The 10,025-nt window shown below is 62.4% G+C and overlaps 3 protein-coding genes across 3 annotated transcripts in view; 2 read left to right on the forward strand and 1 right to left on the reverse strand.

The window, feature by feature from the left end:
• Positions 1-443: 443 nt before the first annotated feature.
• Positions 444-2,134, forward strand: ARHGDIG (Rho GDP dissociation inhibitor gamma). Its single transcript, XM_004706107.2, has 5 exons — positions 444-1,002; positions 1,078-1,161; positions 1,347-1,423; positions 1,580-1,643; positions 1,758-2,134. The coding sequence occupies exons 1-5, from the start codon at positions 828-830 to the stop codon at positions 1,955-1,957; spliced, it is 600 nt and encodes a 199-aa protein (XP_004706164.2). The 5' UTR covers positions 444-827; the 3' UTR covers positions 1,958-2,134.
• Positions 2,135-2,287: 153 nt separating this feature from the next.
• On the forward strand, positions 2,288-5,623 carry PDIA2 (protein disulfide isomerase family A member 2). Its single transcript, XM_004706108.2, has 11 exons — positions 2,288-2,495; positions 3,168-3,374; positions 3,473-3,606; positions 3,682-3,819; positions 3,943-4,059; positions 4,142-4,267; positions 4,332-4,529; positions 4,635-4,755; positions 4,841-5,022; positions 5,260-5,370; positions 5,489-5,623. The coding sequence occupies exons 1-11, from the start codon at positions 2,288-2,290 to the stop codon at positions 5,528-5,530; spliced, it is 1,584 nt and encodes a 527-aa protein (XP_004706165.1). The 3' UTR covers positions 5,531-5,623.
• Positions 5,624-5,749: 126 nt separating this feature from the next.
• The window catches only part of AXIN1 (axin 1), a 12,328-nt gene continuing 8,052 nt past the window's right edge, over positions 5,750-10,025 (reverse strand). Inside the window, exons 4-9 of the mRNA XM_004706109.2 lie at positions 9,290-9,427; positions 7,717-8,246; positions 7,259-7,432; positions 6,757-7,002; positions 6,454-6,621; positions 5,750-6,375 (exon numbers count right to left, since the gene is read on the reverse strand). Coding sequence (XP_004706166.1) covers positions 6,249-6,375; positions 6,454-6,621; positions 6,757-7,002; positions 7,259-7,432; positions 7,717-8,246; positions 9,290-9,427 — 1,383 coding nt within the window. The 3' untranslated portion in view covers positions 5,750-6,248. The remainder of the gene's footprint in view (positions 6,376-6,453; positions 6,622-6,756; positions 7,003-7,258; positions 7,433-7,716; positions 8,247-9,289; positions 9,428-10,025) is intronic.

Here is a 10,025-nt window from a genome sequence, read left to right on the forward strand (position 1 = left end):
AAGGCAGGGGGGATTCTCTCAGGGTGGGAGTCGGCTCAGGGAGCCCCTCACCACCTTAGGTCCCGGCTGGTGCTTAGCCGGCTTGGGATGTGAGAAGGGGAGTGGGAAGGAGCCTGGGGGCTCATGGGGAGGGACTTGAGAAGACCCCTGTTCCAGCCACTCTGGAAGGGGCCATGTACACCCTTGTCCACTGCCCCAAGGCACCACGGGCATTATGGGCAAGTGGCCCAGAGCATTGGAAGGGGGTACATAATGTCCTAGGGTATTGTGGGAAGTTCCCTAGAGCAATGGGGGTGGGGGCAGGTTTATCCTAGGGCATTATGGAAAGTGACCCAAAGCATGAGGGAGGTGGGGGTGGGGGGTTCAAAGATGTCCTAGGGCATTATGGGAGGTGGCCCAGAGCACCAGGGATTCCTGTGATAATGTAGGGCCTTGCAAGAGGTGACCACGAGCACTGGGAGTCTCAGAGCACCAGAGACCCACAGAATGTGGACATAAGAGAATTTCTGCTCTAGGATGGACAGCCAGTCACTGCCCAGCGCAGAGAGGTAGCTGGCTGCTGGGGACTATCCCCACGTGGGGTCTTTGTTCCCCCACCTTGCTTCACAGTTAGGGAGGGTCTCGGGGTGAATAGCTGGTGCTGGCCCAGTACCTGGGACATATAGGGCCAACTCTGAGCCCAGTACCCCTTCCAGAGGGGCTAGTGTGGGGAGCTGGCCACTTGGCCCACCCTATCTTGCTCTTTGGTTCCTGTGGGTTGTGGGAGGGGCAGGAGACCAAAGAGCTGGCTGTGGTTGCCCTCACACCCTCCCTGGACCCCAGTCCTCATGACAGACAAGGCAGGTGGGCAGCTGCCACCAGACGAGGCACTTGATGAGGCAGTGCTGGGGTACCAGGCCCCAGGACAGAAGACCCTTCAAGAACTCCAGGAGCTGGACACAGACAATGAGAGCCTGAGCAAGTACAAGCAGACGCTGCTGGGCCCTCTGCTGCCGGCCAAGGGTATGGACGGCCTGGGAGCCTGGGGGGCAGGGGGCAGGTGCCCGAGACTCCGTGACCAGTCATTTTCCCCCTCAGATCCCAGCCTGCCCAACGTGCAGGTGATGCGCCTGACGTTGATGTCCCAACAAGCACCAGGGCCAATCACCATGGACCTGTCAGGTAAGGACATCTGTACCAGGCGCCCCAGGCGGGGCCTCGGAGGCACTGTCAGCCACACACGCTGCTCTCTGGGCTAGAGGCCCAACCCATTCACTGTGGCCTCCAGGACCTTGTGCCCATCCTGTGTCCTGGGGGCTCCTCAGCCTTCCTGGCAGCTCTGATCCCTGGCGCTGTTGCCCCCACAGGAGACCTGACTGTGCTGAAAGACCACGTGTTTGTCCTGAAGGAGGGTGTGGACTACAGAGTTAAAATCACCTTCAAGGTGAGGGTGACTGTGTTAGACAGGGTTCTTTGGCTAGGCTGGCACAATAAACTATCTCAGTGACTGTGTGTGTATGTGGTGGGGGGGTGTCGAGGAAGGCACGTTGTGGGGGAGGGGGACAGCCCCCAGGAGGCCCTAACATTCTGTGTCCCACAGGTCAACAACGAGATTGTCTGTGGCCTCAAGTGCCTGCATCACACTTACAGAAAGGGGCTGCGTGGTAAGGGTGGGGATGGAGGGTTGGTGGGTGAGGGGCGAAGAAGAAAGAGGGTGGGCCAAGGACCAGCCTCACCAGGGCGGCTGAGGACCTCAACATCCCCCCGTCCCCCTGCAGTGGACAAGGCCGTGCACATGGTAGGCAGCTACGGCCCGAGCTTCCAGGAATACGAGTTCCTGACCCCTGTGGAGGAGGTGCCAAGGGGCGTGCTGGCTCGAGGGGCCTACGTGGTCTCATCCTGCTTCACGGACGACGACCGGACGGCCCACCTGTCCTGGGAGTGGGGTCTCTGCATCTGCAAGGATTGGCAGGGCTGAGCCTGCCACCCTCCGGCTGCCTGCTGGCCCCTGATCCCCATCCCCTTGGTTGGTTTCAGCACAGGGACACCACCACCCCTCCCCGCCATGCAGTCCCCAGTCCCCCAGTGGGAGCTCAGGTCCCTCGCCCCCTCCGAGATTCCCTGACATTCCCATTAAACGTCACCTGCCTCTGTCCCCTTGTGTCGCCTCTTTCTGCCTCCCCCTCCACGCCGCAGGAGCTGCCCTTGCGGCCTTATCTCCCCCTGGACTGGTCTGGGTGCCACGTGGCAGCCACTGCTTGGCCCCTGGGCCCCTTATCTGCACCCGCCCCACAGCCTGGGCACCGCCATGCATTCCCAGGTGCTGCCCGCTGTGCTGCTGCTGCTGCTGCTGCTCCTCGGGGCTTCTGCCCCTCAGGGGGAGGGAGCAGAGCCTGGGGACAGGGGACAGGAGCAGGTGCCTGAGGGGGTCCCTGAGGAGAATGGGGTCTTGGTACTAAACAGGAGTACCCTGGGCCTGGCCCTCCAGCAGCACCCAGCCCTGCTGGTGGAGTTCTGTGAGTCGGGGATGCTGGGGCTGAACTGGCTTGGGTATACAGGCATGGAGTGGGGGCGGGGGGCGGGTGGGGGATGCCTCCTTGTGTACTGGCTCCCTGGGTTCAGCTCTGCTGTCCTCTCTGATCCAGTGGCCAGCAGATCCCAGGGCAGGCCTGCAAACTCTGCCCAGGGTCAGCTGAGAAAGGATTCTGGCTGGTGTCGACCCGTGGCCTGCCACATGACCAGTATCACCTGGGGACCTGTGCTCTCCAGACCCTTATTAGGAGCCTGGGGTTAAGGGGTGGGTTAAGCATTGGACTGGGAACAGGAAAGTCGGTGGTTTGAATGCAGCAGCCACTCCAACGGGGAAGAGATGAGGCTAGCTTACAGCCTCTGAGACCCCAGGGGCCTTTCTCTGCCCTCCGAAAGCATCACTTCTGGGGAATCAGAATGGACTTGACCTCAGTGGGCTTGGTTTGGTAATTTGCTGTTCTAAGACCCCAGTCTCTGAGGTGAGAGTCCAGGAGTGGGGTCAGCTATCTGGTCCTTGTGTCTGGGTTCAGCTATGGCCAAGACAGGTGGCTACTGAGGAGGGTGTGTGGCCAGACACTCCTGCCCCCTGAAGAATGAGACACCAGGGGCCACAGGCTGGGGCCAAGGCGCTGAGGGCCTCTCTTGGCCCGCTCCCCCAGATGCTCCATGGTGTGGGCACTGCAAAGCCCTGGCCCCTGAGTACAGCAAGGCGGCCACACTGCTGGCGGCAGAGTCGGTGAAGGCCACCCTGGCCAAGGTGGATGGGCCCGCAGAGCAGGAATTGGCCCAGGAGTTCGGAGTGACCGAGTACCCCACACTCAGGTTCTTCCGAGATGGGAACCGGACACACCCAGAGGAATACACAGGTGTGGGGGGACTGGGGCCTGGGCTGGGGCATAGCACGGGGTGGGTGGGTGGGCCACTGTGGTCAAGAACAGGCCCAAGCTGAGTGGGCCCCTTGCAGGCCCCCGGGAAGCGGAGGGCATTGTCAAGTGGCTGCAACGGCGAGTGGGTCCCAGTGCCACCCAGCTGGAGGACGAGGAGAGTGCCCAGGCCCTCATAGATGCGCAGGACACTGTGGTCATCGGTTTCTTCCAGGTAAGTGGGGGGCCAGTGGCAGGGGGCTGGGAGCAGGCCCACGGCACCAGTCAGTCTCATGGGCGTGGGCCACAGGACCTGCAGGACGAGGACGTGGCTGCCTTCCTGGCCCTGGCCCAGGATGCACTGGACCTGACCTTTGGCCTCACTGACCGGCCACAGCTCTTCCAGAAATATGGTCTCACCCAGGACACCGTGGTTCTCTTCAAGAAGGTTGGGTCAGGTTGGGGCAGGGGGAGGGGGAGTGCGGGAGCAAGGGGTCCTGGCTGGAGCTGGGGGGCTTGAGTAGGCATCGGGTGGGGGCTTTATCTCCCACTGACCAACAACGCTGCCCAGTTTGATGAGGGCCGGGCTGACTTCCCTGTGGACAACGAGCTGGGCCTAGACCAGGCAGATCTGTCTCGCTTCCTGCTCACACACAGCCTGCACTTGGTCACAGAGTTCAACAGTCAGGTGAGTCTGTCTGCAGATTCGGGCTGGCAGCTGGAGCTGGGATGCCAAGCAGCAGCCCCACAGGCTCACCTGCCTCCCCCAGACATCCCCCAAGATCTTCACGGCCAGAATCCTCAACCACCTGCTGCTATTTATCAACCAGACGCTGGCCACACACAGGGAGCTCCTAGGAGGATTCCGGGAGGCAGCTCCCCCATTCCGGGGCCAGGTACAAGGGGGTAGGGAGGGGTGGGGTGGCCATGGGGTGTGCAGTGCTGACTCCTGCTGGCCAGGTGCTGTTCGTGGCGGTGAATGTGGATGCGGATAATGACCACGTGCTGCAGTACTTCGGCATGAAGGCGCAGGAGGCCCCCACCCTGCGTTTTATCAATGTGGAGACCACCAAGAAGTACGCACCTGCTGGCAGGGAGCCAGTCACTGCCACCTCTGTCTCGGCTTTCTGCCACTCAGTCCTCAATGGTGAGGTCAAGGTCAGTGCTGGTATCCTGCCTGGGCTTGGAGAGGGGCAGGGCCAGGGGTCAGGTGCCCCCAGCCTGCAGAGAGCCCACCAACGCCTCGCCTGCCACAACCCCCAGCCCTACCGCCTGAGCCAGGAGGTGCCCCCCGACTGGGACCAAAAACTAGTCAAGACCCTGGTTGGCGAGAATTTCGAGCAGGTGGCTTTCGATGAGACCAAGAACGTGTTTGTCAAGTTCTGTGAGTGCAGGGCGGCGGTGGGGTGGGAAGTGGGTGGATATAAACAGGCAGCCCCTCAAGGCCAGTGTCTACGCCCCTACCCCAGACGCCCCATGGTGCACCCACTGCAAGGAGATGGCCCCAGCCTGGGAGGCACTGGCTGAGAAGTACAAGGACCGCCAGGACCTGGTCATCGCAGAACTGGACGCCACAGCCAATGAGCTAGAGGCCTTTGCAGTGCAAGGTTTCCCCACGCTCAAGTACTTCCCTGCGGGGCCCGGGCGGAAGGTAAGGGGAAAACAGCCTCCCTGCGCCAAGCTGCACCTCTGGTCCTCACTGGCCTGAGGGGACAAGGCTAGAAGTGGGTCCCCCACACCCACTGGAATGGGGCAGGGCCTGTGGCCAGGATAGGGCCTTGGAGGGGTAGGGTCCAGAGGGGTGTGCCTGGGGCGGAGCTTCAATGGGCAGGCCCTGGGAGGCTGCCTGGGGGACACAGCTGGATGGGGATGGTTCTCATCCACACAGGTGGTTGAATATAGAAGCGCCAGAGACTTGGAGACCTTCTCCAAGTTCCTGGACAATGGAGGCGAGCTGCCAGAGGAGGAACTCGCTGAGGAACCCCCAGGCCCCTCCCCGGTGGGTGCCTCCCCCTCCTACCCCCCACAACCCCCAGGGTCTGCCCCATCTGGAATGAGCGGGTTGAGGGCTCAGGCTCTGGGCAGTGTCTGAGCCCACATCTCGGACCTTTCCACAGGAAATGGCCAATGCCACCACACCACCCAAAGAGGAGCTGTAACTGCACCCGGTGCTCCCCTCCATGACCTTTACCCCCTACCCTGCGTGCTGTCCATGGAGCCGCCCCACAGAGAATAAAGACTTCTGCCCTGCCTGTGCATGTGCATGCTGACTCAGGCGCCGGGGCAGGCAAAGGGTGAGGCCACCACGGCCCCCAGGGCCGGAGGTCCCCAAGAAGGGGTGCCTTGGGGGAGGAAGGAAGCCTGTGGACCACAGCACCTGGCTCCTGGGCCCAGGGGTTTACAAACGTTTTATTTCATTATTATCCAAGTACCTTTGAAAGACCATTGTACAAGTGAGTGCACGAGCGCGCGGCGGCCCATGGCCCTGCCTGAGAAATGTACATATTTACATGGGCGCGGGGCGCCCCGGGACCGCCGCGGTCACACAGTGGCAGGCAGGGGACAGGCTGTGAAGGCACTCGGTGACATGTACACGTGACGGGCCCATGGGCGGGGCCCTGGTGGGGAGCAGACACCCCAGGGCGAGGCCCCCCGCCCCCAGGCAAGGCCTCCAGGGTCAGGCAGGGCCCGCTAGCAGCAGAGGGACCGCCGGGCTGATGACCGGCGAGGGGCTGTCCTGCTGGGCAGGCCCTCAGTATTGCTATGGCGATGGCAGGCTCCCTCCTCAGCTCCACAGGGAGACCTGTGGGCCCAGGAGCAGCCGGCCAGGCAGAGCGCTGGTGCGGGGCAGCAGCAGCAGCAGCAGCGGCAGCGTGCTCAGTCCACTTTCTCCACCTTGCCGATGATCTTCTCCTCGTAGACGGGCAGCACGGCCTGGTCCTCCCGCACCTCCTCGAACACCACGCCGCAGTCAAACTCGTCGCTCACTTTCTTGAAGTAGTATCTGCGGGCCGCGGGGAGAGGGCAGGCGGTGAGGGCCAGGCCACAGCCACCCCCACCTCCACCAGGCGGCTGCACCTACCTGTAGCTGCCCTTCTTGGTCAGCAACTCCTTGAACTGGCCCAGGGTGACCCCTCGGCCCTTTACCAGGGTCCGATAGGGGATCGGCTCCCCGCAGAAGTAGTAGGCCACAACAATGCTGTCACACGAGGGGCCACTCACACCGCCCGCCTTCTTCTGCGACTTCGTCCTGGGGGAGACAGCCAGAGCTAGGCTTCCAGTGGGGTGCGGCCTGCAGGCGCCCCATCCAGCACCAAGGCCACTACCCTGCTAGGAACACCGCCCCTCCAGCCCCGCAGGCCGCCGCCCCAAGCCCTGCTTGTACCTCTGCTTGGCAGGCAGCTTGCCGGCCCGCTTCTCCTCCTCCTCCAGCCGCCGGCGGGCCTCCTCCAACTGGGTTAGGGGGTTGGGGGCGGGGTTGGGGGGCATTGTGGGGTCTTGGATGAAGAGGTGGGAGGGCTGGACGGAGTTCCGAAGCTGGGCACTGACCCAGGGGTGAACAGCACCGGGGCGCTCGATGGACAGGGGCCTGGAGCTCTCATGAGCCTGCTGCCTCTTGGCCCCTGAAGGCCTGGGGGAGAAGGCAAGCGGGCAGGGTCAGGGGTGTAGGTGCTGGAGAGCCAACACAGGTCAGTCATGAGGGCCCCACAAGCACTGACCCTCACAGGGGCGCCACCTGGCCTATGGGAGGACGACCTGCAAATGGACCAAGCTCCATTTGCCCATCTCATCCTGCAGCCCTATGGCCCTGTCTCGGCACCCAACCTTTTAGCATTGGCTTCCCTCTCCCACCTGTGCTCCGCCCCCAGCCAGGCCCCACCCCTCACCCGTGGCCAGCCGCCTTCTTGTGGCGGCTGATCTCCTTCTCGCCCTCGATGATCCACTGCAGGATGGTCTGCGTTTTCTCTGCACCCTCGGGTGAGCCCGGCACCTCCGAAGTGGCTGCCCCCCGGCTGGTCTCAGCCTTCTTGGCAGTCCTCTTGGATGCACCTGCCTTCCCGCTGCAGAGAGGAGACTGTGGTCACATGGAATGCCCCCCATCCTCCTCGCTGGGGCCAGCTCTGCTCCTGAGCCCAGCTAGAGTGTCCAGTGGCATTCTCCCAGTCCTGAGTGCCCCTTCAGCAGCTAACTCAGGTGGACGCCGAGACAGGAATTGAAGGCCAGCGGTGGGGACACATGTGTCCTTCCCCTGGGGTGTGGCCACCGTAGGCAGTGGCCCTTGTGCTAAACAACTACAGTGTTGCCAACCCAGCAAGTGTCCCGCCCCACTGAGCTTGCAGCTCACCCGTAGCCCAGGCTGTCAGTGGTGGCAGGGGCTGCACCCGAGCTCTCAGGAAAGCCGCCGCGGGGCTTGGGGGCATATCCGTGCGGCTCAGGGCTCCAGGGCAAGCCGCTCTGGACGCGGCGAGCAGCCTCCACCTCCAGCTGCTCCTTGGGCTTGGTGGCGCTGTGATGCAGGTGGTGGTGCACGTGCCGGTGGTGGTACAGGCCGGCTGGGTCCAGCTTGGTGCCTGACTTGGCTGAGTGCTTGCTGTGCCCAGCTGTTCCGCCCAGTGCCGCGGGCAGCCTGGCCAAGTGCCCGTTGTCAGGGGAGCGATGGCCAGGCCCTGGGGACTGCCGGCCGGGAGTGCGCAGGACGCGCTGCACGTGCTCATCCAGGATGCTCTCGGGGTCCTCCTCGTGCGCGTCCCGGGGCCCTGCACAGCTTGCATCGGCGTAGCGTGGCAGGAAGTGGTGCCAGGCCTGAGTAGGAGGCAGCTTGTGGGTTGGCCCCAGGGCACCAAGGTTCCCGTCTAGGTCCTCGCCCTCTTCCTCCTGTGGAACAGATACCCCGTGAAGCACTCACACACACACCCTGGGCACGAACTTACCTCGAAGGAGACCCCCAACAATTCACACACATGGCAGTGCACCCACCAGCCTTCCTCCAGGCACACCCACATCCACCTACAGTGCACACCGCCACTTGCCAGCCCTCCACACATGCACACACTGCTGACCCACCTTCCTGCTGCACACAAATATCCTCACATTCACTCACCCACTGTGCACACCCCCCCACTTGCCTGTCCTCCACACTCACACATACATATACACTCACACATGCACACGCACTCCCTGCCCACACATGTATACTCCCCAGGCTCCTGCCCACCCACCCCCACATGTGCATGTCCTCCACATCCACAAAGGCACACTCGCTACCTGCCTTCCTCCACACTCACACAGTCACGCATGTGTACACACTTCTCACAAGCCCCGGCCCTGTGGACACGAATGCACATGCGTGTGGGCCCTGGTACACAAGCACTGACTGATAGCACACACTCACCATCTACTGCACCAGACACGGCCCCACTCACAATCGCACACAGTTGCCACCCCTATGTACACACTGTCCACCTGCTCCGGTGCTCCATGCACACACATGCACATGCACCCACCATCTGTCTGTGGGCACCTTCAGCACAAACACACCCACACACTCACCATCGCCCCAGCTCCCCACTGATAAGCACCCAAACACCACAATATATAGATAGAGGCTACCACTGACACACATACACTTCCTATCCACACACCCAGACAGCATATCCACCCCAAATGTGCATGTTTGTCCACACAGGCACATGTACAAACAAAGGCACGGGGGCAGGCACAACCCCCCACACACACACACACTCCATATGCTCGTGCACCCCACACTCACAGACTGTACACACGTGCACGCTGCCGTGCTTGCAGCAGCACACTCACCAAGGTGCACTTGCACACCGGCACCCCCACACCCAGCACACGCGCACACAGGCCCACACTGGCACAGCCACAATGGCCGGCGTGCACGTCAGCACACGCACCATGCGCACGCGCCGCAGCCGCTCCTCCAGCTGCTCCTCAGCCTCCCGTGTGCGCTGCACAGCCTCCAGGCGGTGGATGAGCTCCGCCGCAAACTTGTGCGGCTCCACGCGGACCTCCTTGGGGATCCGGTATGTGCGCTGGGGAATACAATGTCTGCAGGTTCGCCCACTGCCGCCCCCATGCCCTCCGGTTTCATCAGATGAGGCACCCCCCCACCCCCACCTCCACTGGGCCCTGAGCTAGAGGTTTCTGGTCAACACCACACCACTGTGAGTGGGGCGGTCCTGGGGCAGTCGACCCAGCCTGGGGACTGAGCCCAGAGCATGCCCTGAGCTGCATGCATGCCTGGGCCCCCCAAACCTGCCACCCTGAAGCTCTAGAGGCAAAGCCCTGGGGCATGAAGACCAAGGCAGGGCCTGGGTCCGTGGGCAGTGCTGAGCTGACCACGAGGACTTCTGTCCTTGGTGGGGACTCTCCCTGGCTGGGACTGGTGATGCCTCGCTGGCCACTGCACACTCAAAGGGGTGTCCCCACATCATGTGGGCAGGCTCAAACAGAAACATGGGCATCCCTCACCTTAGGGGGTCCAGGAAGACCCCAAAGCCCCAACCACAAAAGTTCCGGAGAAACGTTCAAACCTGTAACATTTTTGGCAGTAGTATTCTGCATAATTGTCCTGGGGTTTTGAAATCGAAATAACTGCACTTCAGAATAGAGTTCGGAAAAACCAGTACA

This window comes from Echinops telfairi, unplaced genomic scaffold, assembly GCF_000313985.2.
Source record: "Echinops telfairi isolate 266 unplaced genomic scaffold, ASM31398v2 ScPeMD7_5;HRSCAF=22, whole genome shotgun sequence".
NCBI lineage: Eukaryota > Metazoa > Chordata > Mammalia > Afrosoricida > Tenrecidae > Echinops > Echinops telfairi.